Source organism: Setaria viridis, chromosome 3 (assembly GCF_005286985.2).
Source record: "Setaria viridis chromosome 3, Setaria_viridis_v4.0, whole genome shotgun sequence".
Taxonomy (NCBI): domain Eukaryota; kingdom Viridiplantae; phylum Streptophyta; class Magnoliopsida; order Poales; family Poaceae; genus Setaria; species Setaria viridis.
The window spans coordinates 47,877,311-47,891,715 of record NC_048265.2 but is presented as its reverse complement, the minus strand read 5'-3'; the positions used below and the strand labels follow the sequence as shown (position 1 = coordinate 47,891,715).

The window sequence follows — 14,405 nt, the reverse complement described above, 5'->3', positions numbered from 1 at the left end:
TGAGACGGGCTATGAATAACCAAAGGCCTAGAAGCATGAGTTCACCACAATTGTCTTGCATGACGATAACAAAAACTCTCTTGATGCCCATCTTTCTCACAATAAGAGCAATAGTACAAAGGTCTATTTGGAGGCACGATCCGAGAGGACGAATCACCATTCTCATTCAAGTGTGAAGTCCCTTGGGACTTAGAGAAAGAAGCATCAACAACACTATTTGACTTGGTGCCCATATTAGGTTCACACGTGCCATGGAAAAGGCTACGTGGCTTCCTAAAAGCTTTCGTACGCACACGTCGCTCATGCTTGACATGACGAAAGAAAAACTCAACGGTATGCCCATCTTTCTTGCAAAAGGTGCAATAGAACTTTGGTTTGGGAGTATGAGTTCCAAAAATGTGAGAAACACCCTTGCCACTTGAATTATCTTGGGGAATACCGGAAGAAGCAACAAGCTTAGGAGTAGCTATAAAAGAGCTATGCAAAGCAGTAGCACAAATGCTATCATCCAAAATCTCACGCTCAATACAAGAAGCCAACTTTGATTGGGAAGAAGTGGTTTCTCATAATTCTGATTCTTCTTATCTACTCTTTTATCTAGAAATATTTATACTGATCCTCTTAAAGTGCAATAATTTAAAATGGATGGCATTCGTATCATTCCGCACCCACAAAAGTTCTCAATATTTTTTGTAAAACCTATCCATTTATATAATTTTTTCATACAAAATAATGTTTCTTACCAACCTTTCAAGAATCTGAATCCAAGCCTTTTAGCCAAACGATTCTACAGAGTGTTTCTGATATATCGGAGAAATATTTCTTGAGAGAATCTAAATCCAAAACGTTTCTGTGAGAATCTGGATCCGTACCAAACGCACCCTAAGTCTAGAGGACCTAGTTTTAGAGCATGTGAGTGAGCGCATACGATCATTTTGCGATTCACTTGATTCCACACAACCAAACGGCACCGGTATCATCAAAAACTGATGATCGATGCATATTAGGTAATTTTTAAATAAAAGGAATCTTTATTTTCCAAGGTGAAATGTTCTTTCGTTGTGCATATATTAGGTAATATCTGCAGCTATTAATGCTGATCAAGATGAAATATAAGGGGAAGTGCTGGGGTAGGTAGATTAGAATATATGGAAAGGCATAGCTAAGCCCGCCGACATTTTCCACATGCGGCATGCATGCCAGCTGCCAGCACAAGAGCAGGATCAATGACGATCTCCCTGTGTTGATCCAGCTATCGTATCCATGATTAAAGGTCCTATTTGGATCCACCTAACTAAAGGAGTTTTCTTTTAGCTAGCTAAAGTTTATCTGGCTAAAGTTTAGCTAGAGGTGTTTGGATCCTCCAACCAAATAGTAGTTGAAAAGTTATCTGTCTATCCTATCTCTACTCCCACTTTAAATACTTTCCCGAGGAAGGTGGATGGGCGGTTTGGTCTTTTATCACTTGTAGCTGGGTTTAGCTGGGTTCAACTAGCTAAAAGAATCTTTAGCTAGCTAAAATTTAGCTGGATTCTATTTGGATCCATAGCAGCTAAATTTATCCAGCTAGCTGGTGGATCCAGACGGGATCTAAGATGACACGAAAATCTTGCTATATCCAGCCTAGCTAGCAGCCTCGGCAAATGAATGAGGCGAATCCCAAATGCCATGTTCATGTCGTGTTCATGCCCTACAACAATAAAACCAAATGCCCTACAACAATCAAACCAAAGGAAGGCCCAGCCGCAACTGGCCTGCCGCGCTGCGGGCCGGCGGCGGCCCAGGGCCCAGCCGTCCTGCTCCCGCTGACAGGTCGGCCCCCGCCGGCGCCCGAAAACCTGGGGGGTTCCCGCCCATGGCCGCTCCCCTTGAAACGCGACCCGACCACACGCCACGGAAACGGTGGTGGGGGGATGGGATGGGGGCGTGGGAGTATAACACTAGTCGTCGCAGGCCCAGTAAAAACTAGTCGGGGTGGCTGCTGCTGCTCTACTCTACTCATCATCAGTAGAGCAGACTAGGAGGGAGGCGGCGGGGAGGAGGGTAGGGGGAGGCAGATGCGGGAGGCCCCCCGCGGGGTCGCCGGACCAGATGGACACGCCGGATAGGCCCCGCGCCGCCGCCGCCGCCGGGTTCGAGGTCCGCATCTCGCGCTGATTTTTAGCTGATTTTCCCCCAAATTATTTTTCTCGGGTTTTATTACTGTTTTCCGAGGGGTTTATGGAATTTCGAGGGGTTTCGAGGTGGGGGATGGAGGAAAGGGGCGGCTCGTGGGTTAGGGATGGTGGCTGGATTGCTTGGGTCGGCGGCTGGATGGGGCGCGGCCGATGCGCCGCTTTCGCTCCACTTTTCGGTCCCGATTGGGCGATTAGGGTTCTGATGCGCCCCCGTCCGCGGCCGTTCCCCGATGTCGGATTCGAGGGCTCCAAGGGGGGGAAGAGCTTTTGGGGGATTTGACCAGCCTTGTCGGACCTTGTACGCGTAGATGGATGGACCAATTGGCTTGTTGATTTGGTGAGTTCTGCGGGGGTGGCTGTCTGTGTTGATTGTCGCCTCGTTTCCGCGAGATTTGACAAGCTTCGGTGCGTGTATTGGTGGGGAATGGAGGGTTTGGTAAGCAGCACCGCAGCACTGGTGCTTAGATCCGGGAATCGCAGCAATGCCTGCTGATTTGACCGATTTGATAGCATTTGCTGCCCTTTCTGCTCGGTGGGAAAGGTGTGTTCTTCAGAGCTTGAGGCTGTTTGTGCCATTGGCTCTGCATTTAGCATGGATGTGAGGGTCTGATAATGCATATTACTAGGCCATGGAAATGATTTGCCTGCCAATTAGGATCTGTTTGTATCAAGCCCCTCGCTTCATTTCCTTCTGGAACTGTTACATGTGCTCAGACCTGCTGCATTGACCAATGCACCACTAGTTGACATTTATTTTTTGATGAAACAACTGGTTTGACATTTGGTTACCTAAGCTCACTTTAACACTTGTGAAGTTTTGATGAAATGATGATCTGCGGCTTACTTTTTTTTTATTACTGGATTTTGCTGCATGCAGGATTCTCCTGTCTTTAATTTCATCAACAATCTCTCGCCTATACCGCCACCTAAACCTTCAGATAGAGCACATAATGTGCAGCTATTCAAGTCGTCGGACTTGGCACCTGTTTCTTCAATCTTTGCCTCACCACATGTCAATCCAGCAAAGGAACCTAAAATTCTTATAAGGTGCGTATACATTGTTTCCTAGCTAATGTCTCCAGTTTTACCTACCTGTCTTTGCTGCCTTATGGTTTGTGTTTCATGTTCACAGGGATGATTCTGTTCAACTTCCTCAAGAATTGCACTCACCTAGCAGTGTCAGGACGCGTGTGGGATCCTCGATCACTTTTAGAATGATCAGATGCAGAGACATTGTGTCAGAGAATTGCAACACCACTTGTCGCCTAAACGAGGCTTCTATTGATTCTTCGGACCATACATCAAACTCTGAAAGTCAATTGCCTCAATCTACACAGAATGGTGTTGGCAGTGTTGAAACTAACAAGGATCAATGTGCTGATGGTAAAACAGACCTTACCATATCCCAGGAGTGTACGGACCTAGAAAGTATGAACCTTGATGAGAGTGGCCCAGACAAAATGGATTCATCACATTCTGGGATTGATCTTCATGAAAACCAGCTATCTGAACAGAATAAGGATGAGCCCGCAGCGTATAATGGGGATTACATGATCACAAATCAACCATGTGGTGATATGCTGACATTAGGTTTGCCATTTGGAACAGAAACACAGTCAGTGAATGATACACAGAAAGCTGAGAACTCCTACCCTGGCAAATCCTTGATGAATGAAGAATCTAGTGACCATTACACCCAAAATTCTGCACATGAGCCTCATCATTACTGGACTGGGGCAGTGGAAGGGGCAGCAGTAAATTATACCCCCCAAGCGCTCCCTGGTGCATTGCAAAGTCAGTTGATGCCATGTAACAAGCTCAATGAGCCCAGAGATTACATGCCAACTGAGCAAAATGTATGTATGCTTATTACCATCTAGTTTTGGACATACTTGCTATTTGCTTTACTAATGCATAGTAACTACGTGCTAATTGGCCTAATTTGAATGCAATGACCCCTGCAATATATTTGTACATATAAGTTACTATGCACTTGAGAACTATATATAGCAGAATGGATCTCAGCAAATCTGTGTTGATTAGCTGTTATTATTTTGCGTCCCCTGTACATTTTATTGCTCTCAATTGCACAATCTTTGCGTTCACATTTTAACAACATTGTCATAACTATTCAGTTTTCTTTACTTTATAGTGTTCTCTCTCAGTAAATCTAATTTTGCATAATGGTTTCTTAGTTAACATGTGTGCTGATTTTACTGAAGTATCAATGCTTTTTCTCACGGTTGTAAAGATGTTTTCTGCTCTTGCAGGCATTGTCACAGCATTTACGTGGCATGCGTAGGCGCAGCCTTTTCAATGAAAAGGCTGGGGCTAGTAATAAAGGTGTAGATAAAGCTTCAGATCATCATTCTGTAAATTCAACTACCCCCAAATGCAAAACTATTTCTGGTGACATCAACTCAAAGCCTCTGAGAACCCCTCCATGTGCATTGCCTGGTATTGGCTTGCATTTGAATGCCCTTGCTGCAATACCAAAAGAAAAAATAGTCTCCCGGGACATCCACTCTACTATAAATGAATCCAGTAGCTTGCCATGCCCTGCTGGATCTTCTCCACTGCCTTATGAACAAAACATTATAAATGACGATTTTGCTCAAACAACCGATATTGTGAGCGCTGAACCTTCTAGTCAGGGTAGTCCCAAGAAGAAAAGGTACTATGTCTATGCCCATCATTTAGGCCAACAGCATTGTTTCATTGGAAAATTCACGAAATATAATAGTATTTTGCAGGCACAAGTTTGATAATGGTGATGGCACTTCATGCAAGCGTTGTAGCTGTAAAAAGTCAAAATGCTTGAAACTGTAAGGTTCCTTGCATCTTTTATAAATTTATCCCCACCTATTGCATGTGACAAGATTGATGAATAAGTGAAATGAGTTTGAATATTGCTTCCTTTGAGTTATCAATATATGTTAAAGGTGCTGGTCTTTATTAGTAATTCTGGTTTGGATTAAATGATTGATTATTAATCTATTCATGTTTTTTATTGACGAAGATGTAGGTGTATCTGTCACTAACCCACTATTATTGCTTTAAGAGCTTTTAAGCTTTGGGTAGAATGTTAAACAAATAATAACAATAGGGCCTTTTTCAAGTTGGGGTAGGCTACGGATGAGATCCAACAGGAGCCTGTTCTGAACTGGTTGCAATGCTTTGACTCTTTTGAAGGGACTTGTTCTATTCCTGACAAATCACACTGATAGATTATCTTCTGTTACGATGATTTTTTTGTGTAATTCTCATGCAGTTACTGTGAGTGTTTTGCGGCTGGAGTATATTGTTCTGAACCTTGTACATGCCAAGGCTGTCTAAATAACGAGATCCATATGGAAACAGTTCTGTCTACTCGACAGCAGATTGAATCTCGCAATCCATTAGCATTTGCTCCTAAAGTAATTCACACTTCTGAGCCTGGCCTGGAATTAGGGGTAAGAGCCACTACCTTTATTGTTTATTGTACTTAGTTACTCCCTCCGTCCCAAATTATAGGTCATTTTGGCTTTTCTAGACATAGCGTACATCTAGATGCGTAGCGAAAGCTATGTATTAGAAAAGTCAAAACGACCTATAATTTGGGATGGAGTGAGTACTTCCTTTCTCCTCTGTTGCTAATATCATTACCTTCAATATTGTAGGACTTTAACAACAAAACTCCTGCTTCAGCTCGTCATAAAAGAGGGTGCAATTGCAAGAAGTCATCGTGTCTAAAGAAATACTGTGAATGTTTTCAGGTTCCAATTCCTACCATGATTTAGTACTCCTTTTCTTTTTGGCCCCTTTGTATCTGTCTTATTGTTACTCTTCGTCAAGGGTGGTGTGGGATGCTCCATAAGTTGCAGATGCGAGGGCTGCAAGAATGCTTTTGGAAGAAGGGAGGGTGAGTCAAATCCATCTTCATGACTTTCTTTTCTTAAAAAAAAGCTGCAACATCAACCTGCATGCTCTAAGATCGTAGTTGCATCTATGCTGTCTTATTCAATCTACAAATTACAAAAGCAGCTACCAGATCTTCCAATCATAGAACTAGCAATAGCTTCACATAAAAACCAATACTCATTGAATTTTTCTGTGACCTCATGTTTGACCTTTCAACTTGAAAAATGTAATACAATCTATTCCCTCTATTAGTTACCTATTAAGAGAAAGCAAAAAAAAAACTTATGCACCTATTAAAGAGTTTGTCTCCTACATCACCTCAGTGACCATTCCTATTGGTAGTCTGGTTATGCTGCTTCACAATTTGGAGCTGTGGCCTTTGTCTGCTCTTCAAGATAACTAAGTTCTGCTGGGAATGGTCACATAACACTTTCAAACAAAGTCATCAATAGTGGTGCTCTGATTATTGTAATAGTGTGCTTCTGTATTATTTCAACAAAAACTCCACTACCAAGTAAACATTTCGCAAGATTAGCTTGGGTTCTAATGGTATTTTGCTTGTTTCAAGCAAGATGCTTGCATTTAGCTATATAGAACATTTCAATACTTGGGCTCTAAAAGGGTGCACTAGTGGCACATAGAACATTGAGTAAGCAAATAATAATCACTGTACTTGATCCAGACTTTTGGTTATTATATGAAGTTAAAGACTGGCTAGCTTAGCTTTTTCAATTCTTGTTTCAGTAACTGTGTCCTACATTTTGCTACACATAAAAGCTACTGTTTTTCTAAGGCCTTTTTTTAACCTGATTCAAGGGGTTGCTGCGTTAAGCATAGAGGAGCCTAAGCAGGCATCAGAAGAAAGCAATGCTTGTGTGAAAGAAGAAAAATGTGAAATCGATAAACAACTTGTTATCTACCAAGCTACTGACCTTGCTGCTGCGGAGAATTTACTGACAACACCTTCGATGGTGGAGTGCAGGTTTGTATGTCAGTTATCATGCATTTTTGCACATCTGTTGCTCGAATCTTACCTCTTATGCAGAACACTCAGTTTAAGGCATTTTCTCTTACCAGGCCCTTGGCTTGTCTTCCACCCCCAAGCTCCAAGAAACCAAGCTCCAAGAAGCCAAGATCCTCCGCGAAATCTGGAAATCCTTCTCGGCTGTGCAATTCTCAAGCTCCTCTGAAGACCGATATTCTGCTCGCCCAATTCGGAAACTACGCAGAAATGGTTCTTGGCGATAGCACAACAGATACCCTAAAAGGGAATTCATCTCCTCAAACTTCTGTCAAGGTTGTGTCTCCTAATAAGAAGCGAGTCTCCCCCCCACGGATGGGTACTGGACTGTCTCCAATCTGTAAGAGTGGCAGGAAGCTGATTCTCAAGTCCATACCTTCTTTTCCTTCCCTTGGTGGTGACTTCAACAATGAGGATTCAAAGAGCAAGGCACCAGCACCTTGAAAATTCGTCATCTTTTGGCACTTGTGGTAAACCTTCTGGTTCTTGTTTTTCATATGAGGACAACCTTTGCTTCTTGTTTTCCTTTTGCGGTTGAGATGTTAATCCTTTCCCAATCTCAACTCGCCTAATTTTTCTCTTGCTATACAGGCTCATCCTGTCGGTTCCTGAGATCACTTTCCTGCCGACTGCATCAGGACTATTTCTGTCATACTCTAGAAGTTGATAACAACCAAGCAAATTGCGTTTCTCCCATTCTGTTCAGAGCTTGATCAACCATTTTTACGTACTGTTGAATAATCCACTGCCTGCTGTCCACCTGTGGCATTTGGTCTGCTGGTAAATTATGTCGAGGCCCCGATGCCTACCGCTGTCTGTCTGTATAATTTCATGTTATTTATGTTCCAGAGACCCAACACTATTTAAGACTTTATGTACCTGGGATCAAATTGTGAGACTTTCATGTTCCTAATGAACAGACTGTTAAAGACTTATGTATCTGAGACTGGAACAAGAACTCTCGATGCTTGATCTCCTGTTTTTCTGTCAGCGAGCTTGATCTGATTACTATAGTTTCTATTTCCAGCTCAGGCCTATGACATTGTAGTTTCCATTTCCAGCTAGAATTTGATGCTATTCGTAGCACGGCACGTCCGAATGCGATAGTACCTATGGACCAAGGTCACTCGTCGATGTTGACATGCACCTTGACGGATATTTTCATGCACGTTCACCCGATCAGAGACTCAAGATGAATCATGTACCTTTTCCTTTTGTTTCCTACGCTTTATGTTTGGTTTTCCGTAGAATGTTAATGTGAGCATATTAATGTGAAATCTCTTTTAGATTGCACGATCCAGAGCATGTTAATGTGAAATCTAAGAAAACCACCCAACACCAAAGGCAAAGAGATAATGCTAATGTTTTTTTTTCATGCTCTGCCATTTATTTCTTGGTTTAGGATATGTTATTTGTCCAAACCAATTTACTGCAGTATCTATCCTCCTAGTGGTACTCCCTCTGTCCCATGAAGAGCGCAATTCTAATTTTTCTAGGATAGATTAGTGATGACGTGAAAAGATTTTAATGTCCTTATTTGTTGGCCGCATACAGTAAGTTTGAACATGCAAATCAAATCTGACAAGTAGGTAGTTATTGCACTTTTTTGTAGGATTTTTTTAAAAACTAGAATTATATTTTTCATGGGGCGGAGGGAGTAACTCCCAAGAACTTCAGCGCAGGATTTGGAAATTGAGTTAATAATAATTTATTACCAATCACACGCTGCCAAAAAAGAAAAAGGCACCCACTTTATGTGTGTGCTAATCACGTTTTATGACCGGAAAGCCCAGGTCGAAACGGAAGGAAGCCAAACCGGATCCTAGGAGGAACCCGCCGATCTGAGCCGTCCAGCTGCCGCGCACGAATCGTAAACCCCATTTCACCAGCCGGCACCTCGCCTCGTGCCCTTCCCCCCTTCCTTCCTCCCGGGCTCCACACCTCTCGCGCTCGCCTTCGCTTCGTCGCCACGGCGAGCCCCACGCCGCCCCAGCCGCCGATCGGGGCGCCGGCGCCGGCGCCCGATCCGATGGACGCGGAGGAGGAGCCCCCGAAGGCCCCGCAGCCGGAGCCCGCCGGATCGGAGCCCGACGATGCCCGCAGCACGCCTCCTCCTGCCCCTCCCCCGCCTCCACCGCCCGCTCCCACTCCAGCCCCCGCCCCGGTTGTTCCAGCCCCGGCCGCCGAAGCCGCTGCTGCGCCCCCCGCCCCCGTCTCCGCTGCCGTGTCCCCGCCTCCGGCTGCTGCGGCGGAGGCGAACGGCAACTCCGACAGGAAGAAGAAGTCCGTCCGCCTCCTCTTCCCTTTTCCCTTTTCTGCAAAAGTTTCGGTCGCGCGTCCAATTTCCTCTTTCGGTTCGTTGCGTGCGGTTCGCGCCTGGTGCTTACTTTTCTGTTTTGTCTCTTTGTTGTGTGGATCAGGAGGAAAACGGAGGATGGGGAGGGGTGCAAGACGTGCAGCTGCAAGAAGTCCAAGTGCCTCAAGCTGTAAGTTTTCTCGTTCCTTCCGGGAATGCAGTCTTCTCCATTCCTTCATCACAGCAAACGGATGTTTCACTGTGGAATGAGAGAACAAGTTTCATTTTCGCCTTTTAGTCCAACCTCTCATCGTCTGTGATCGCTTACGATGTCTTTACCATTTTGAAATAGGTGCTTATTTTGTTTGCTGTAGCTAACGAATCTGTGTTGCTTTAGGTAGGTTTAGATCTTACTGTCTTATGTTTCAAATGTATGGTGGTAAAAAAACATTTTTTTTTGTCAATTTCACAGTACCTAAATATCAAAATGGTGCAGCTTTATTCAACATGCTGAGCAGTTTTGAATTTAACAATGCTGCCAAGCAGTTTTGAATTTACCAATGCTTCTCTTTTTATTATAGTCTACGGTGCCGAGGTTTCTGGTGTAATGACTTGCCTGTTAGTGCCATGTAATTCTGTGTACCACTCGTCCTTTGGAGGGAGCTGAGTTTGGGGAAGGGGGTTTACATGAATGGTGATAAGGGTGATCATTGAACAAACTAGGTTGGTTTATGCACAAACCTGTGGGTGCCAAGTGCATACCATCTCCTGCACAAACACACACCCAAGCACATGTGTGTACCTAGCTTGTTTTTCCTTTTGTTACTGAATTTAAGTTTTCTTTTGTGTGTATAATCATCTTTTGCATTATGCTGTAACAGTTACTGTGTGTGCTTTGCTTCTGGGTCACATTGTACTGAATCATGTGGATGCGAACCTTGTCTTAACAAGCCAATGCAAGGGGCTCCAAGGACTGCACTAGTTTTACCTCTGAAACCTGTCCAAACATTGGAGACTGGTCAAGATTCAATGGTATGAATTTCTTATTACATGAGGTTATCTATGTCTATTGATACACTCTTCCTTCCTTTCTTTGGTGATCCTGCTATTTACTGTCTTCAGGAACAACTTATAAGATCCCCTATGGATCTTATTAGAAGAAAATGCACCTGCAAGAAGTCAGGCTGCCTAAAGAAGTACTGTGACTGCTTCCAGGTTCCATATTCAGCTTTATCCTGTCAAATTTCATTTTCATAATGTGTGTCATTTCATGATTATGAAAACATTTCTTTTTTAATTGAAGGGAGGGGCAGGATGCTCCATCAACTGTAAATGTGAAGATTGTAGAAATCCGTTTGGGAGAAAAGGTAATACAATTAAGGAGCTGAACAGATGAGCTAGATTGCATGATATTAGAGTAGAGTTACTTTCTATCAGATGTGCATGGTTTAACTCAGTTGTTTGGTACCTTAGATTGCACAAGTTTCTCCCTTAACTGCCAACTGGATAGGTTATTTGCAGTGACTGTTGTGATCTTCATTGCCTGACTATCTTTCAAGTAGAGGAGCTGCCAAATATTTTTCATGTTCTAGCATTCTCAGGAACATTTTTTTTTTCTTTTACAATGTGAGACTGAATGCCATATCTCTGAATTTTTTGTTGTCTTTTATTAGTAGTGTTGGGAATTCTGCTTCTGCACAGATAGAATCAGTTTAGACAGCTGCTGAAGTTCGTGCCATAGCTATGTTTTCATTTTTGTGATTTGCCTGCTGCATTGCATCAATGATTTGGGACAGCTGGATATAGATTCTTCTGAATTCCCAGCACATCCCTCTTATTCCTATCTGTAGGGAGGTACAAACAAACTGCTATACCAGAATTTATATCCTAGAACCATCAATACAATTTAGTTATAAAAACCAACCACCATACGTTTCTCATCTAAGCAATATGGCTTTAACTTTACTATGGTGCCATTCTAACAACGGTGACTGCCAACCTCATTGACTATGTCCCTTTTGGCACAGCCTCATCTTCAATAATTCTTGGAGCTGGGGCTCCATTCTAAAATATATGTTTAGACCACCTTTTTTTTTAAAAAAAATCTACAAGTCTAGATCTGACAGAGTTAAACCACTTTGTCACCTTATTTTTCATGTTTTAAAGACAAAACCACTCCCTTTGTCCTTTTTTAGAATATAATATCTTGTTGATATGTTAGTTTAACAACTTTTTATTAACACATAATACTAATGGCATTTATGAAGTAATATGGATCTCTATAGCAATACAGTTTCTATGTAGCAGTTATGGTAAAGGATTGATGCTCAAGGTTAGGAAGTTTGACTATATTTCTCGCTAAGCTGTTTTAGGAAAAAAAAATGGAGTAACACATCAACACTTGTATGTTGATGGAGGGGCCTATCTAATTATAGGGCAGGTGTGCACAGTAAATTCTTAAGTATTGATTTGTCATAAACTGAATGCACTTGAGATCTATTCATTTTGCTTGGGAAATATGAAGTCATAGTTAGAACCCATAATCTTGAAATTGAATGAAGAGGCTATTGCCAACTGGAATGAAAACTAGCACACTTAAGTTATTGCCATTGAAGCATTTGACTTAATCAGCCCTAGGTATGGTTGTACACTTCAATCATCTATCTGTAAATTCTTGTCACCCTGTTTTTACCAAAGCATGAAGATGAGGATGCCATTGTTTGGATAAATTTTGATAAAAGATGTCGTTTAATAACAATTATGAGCACAAAGAAATGAGTTAATACATGGAGTCTGTAGGTGTTTGGAAAGTCCACCCCAAACATGAGGATGTGATAAGAATTTGTGAACAAATATAGTGACCAATAGTTGCCAATGGGGTCTGTATTTGCCAATGTAGTATATAAATTGGATTATTGTGAAAGCGTGAATCAGCAAATATCCTAGTCCTAAGATATACCAACCATTTCAATTGTTGTGAAATCTCGTATTAGAACTTTTTCAACAACTAAGCATAAGTCTGGAAGAGGGAGGCACTCAACTTTGGAAAAGAAGAGTGAAGTAGGTGCACATCATGTTAACGCTAGGTGACCGTCCCTGTTGTGCCTAACTCCTGTTGGTCCTATCCCGTGGTCGCCTGCCTTTCTCTGGCTCAAGTTCGTCATAACTCTTCTAGCATGGTTCTGCCATGGCCTCTTTGGCCCGATTCCGCTGTTGCCTAACCATCACCGCTGCCCTCTGAGCAGTGCCTATCTATCTCCTTCTGGAGGACATTAGGATTTTTGGATGCTTCTTGGTTCTGCTGTGTTCTGCTTCTTTACTTCAGTGCCTAAGTGCTAACTGCAAGGTGTTAATGTATGCCTTGCTAAGTGTGGTAACTTAAGTAATACTTGTGTGCCCTAGGTTCCTAGCTGATGCTAGGTGACAAGTGTTATTTGGCCTTATGGCATTGCCTAGAAAACTTAAGACGTGTTAATATTTGGCATAATGGCAATGTGTAGGACAGTAATGTATGACAGACTAGTACAGGACAGTAGGTCGAAGTGTTAGCATATGGCACTACTCAGTGCAAGTTGATATGATACACTACTAGAAGTGCTTCTATGAGGGTTTTTTTACATTGCTACTGAGAGAGTAGAGGATTTACTCTGATTTATAATGCTGTTATGTTTGGTTCTCCTAGTTTCTTTCTGTACAAGGTATATTTATTTGGTTTCATATCGTATAAGGTATTATTTATCATTTATATTTCCATCACCTAACTCACCGATGCCTAGTTGACTTAATTCTAGTGCTGACCCACCAGAGTGCCATGATAACACAGAACTAGAGACTCTGTAATGTCAGTATGGTAATTAAGTAATAGTGCAAAGATAGGCTACCAAAGAAACACTTTTGTATTATGGTGCGCTAAAGAATGAACTGATATAACATTTTGGTGGCCTCCAGAATAGCTTGTTTTATTTTGTTGTTTAGGAGTACCTAAAGGTTAACCTGATATGTTATATTGTTTTGTTTGGCTTCCAGAATAGCTTGCATCATAAGTTTTCATTTTGATGAAGAACAATGTGTTGGATATTTTTTTGATGATGGCTTGCTTGCCATTTGGTTACCCGATGGGATAAGCTCATAAGCTGATATGATTTTAAGCTGCTGTTTTACCTGTTCCCAGACTAACATATTTTATCCTCTTTCTTATCCTCCAGTTGGCGTTATTTTGGATGGTAAAAGTGCTCTTGCTGCGCCTGTACTGAATGAAAGAAATGGGGCAGAAGTTGACTCGAGTGATGATGAAGATGATTATTACATGAATCGACAGCTCTCACCAATCCCTCCATCTCCAGTATCCAGGGAGTCTTCATTCCAACAGGAGACACTAGTCGGTGTCGAAGTCCAGACCATGAACGGGCACCTCTACCCAAAACCACTGACTCAAGTGCGGCCTGAGCCGCCATCCTGGCAGCTCTCCAGGAGACCAGTTGAGGAAGCGCGTGGAGAACAATGGCGCTTCTCGAGGAGGCCCAGTGAGGATGGAACCTCTGATGCCATGGAAGCACATGCAATGGCCCAGAGGGACAACAAGAAGCCGGAGATCCATGTGGACAGGTTCAGCATCCCGCGGTGCATCGAGGTGATGAGTGCCATGGCAGACCTCTCACCAATTGAGAAGTCGCTGGCGCCCGACGTCTTCTTGGACCCGAGCAACCGGGAGATCTTCCTCTCACTGAGTGTAGATATTAGGCCCATATGGCTGAGGCGCAAGATGAAGAGCCTCGTTTAGCTAGAGATAGCGTGAGAAATTTTCGTCGGCGTATACCTTAATAAACCTGTGATGTACTGCTGTAGATATGGATGGCTTGATGATGAGTTATGAACTGATGTATGTACCTGGCGCTAAGTTATGGTGCATGTTGCCACGTTATATTTGGAGCCCAGCCTATTATTAGAATTAGCAGTAAGTTGATTATGATCTTTGGCTAGAAAAACCAGCAGTTCTGAATTCTCTGATAGT

The 14,405-nt window shown here is 42.7% G+C and overlaps 2 protein-coding genes across 2 annotated transcripts; both read left to right on the top strand.

Annotated features, from left to right (window-relative positions):
* The first annotated feature begins 1,945 nt into the window (after nucleotides 1-1,945).
* LOC117849736 (protein tesmin/TSO1-like CXC 2) lies at nucleotides 1,946-8,075 on the top strand. Its single transcript, XM_034731399.2, has 11 exons — nucleotides 1,946-2,139; nucleotides 3,055-3,224; nucleotides 3,310-4,033; nucleotides 4,448-4,851; nucleotides 4,931-5,002; nucleotides 5,449-5,629; nucleotides 5,837-5,932; nucleotides 6,012-6,078; nucleotides 6,894-7,059; nucleotides 7,155-7,568; nucleotides 7,690-8,075. The coding sequence occupies exons 1-10, from the start codon at nucleotides 2,092-2,094 to the stop codon at nucleotides 7,540-7,542; spliced, it is 2,316 nt and encodes a 771-aa protein (XP_034587290.1). The 5' UTR covers nucleotides 1,946-2,091; the 3' UTR covers nucleotides 7,543-7,568; nucleotides 7,690-8,075.
* A 946-nt stretch (nucleotides 8,076-9,021) lies between these two features.
* On the top strand, nucleotides 9,022-14,315 carry LOC117850498 (uncharacterized). The gene is made up of 6 exons (XM_034732326.2): nucleotides 9,022-9,381; nucleotides 9,519-9,584; nucleotides 10,276-10,426; nucleotides 10,517-10,609; nucleotides 10,698-10,761; nucleotides 13,600-14,315. The coding sequence occupies exons 1-6, from the start codon at nucleotides 9,128-9,130 to the stop codon at nucleotides 14,172-14,174; spliced, it is 1,203 nt and encodes a 400-aa protein (XP_034588217.1). The 5' UTR covers nucleotides 9,022-9,127; the 3' UTR covers nucleotides 14,175-14,315.
* Nucleotides 14,316-14,405: the final 90 nt, after the last annotated feature.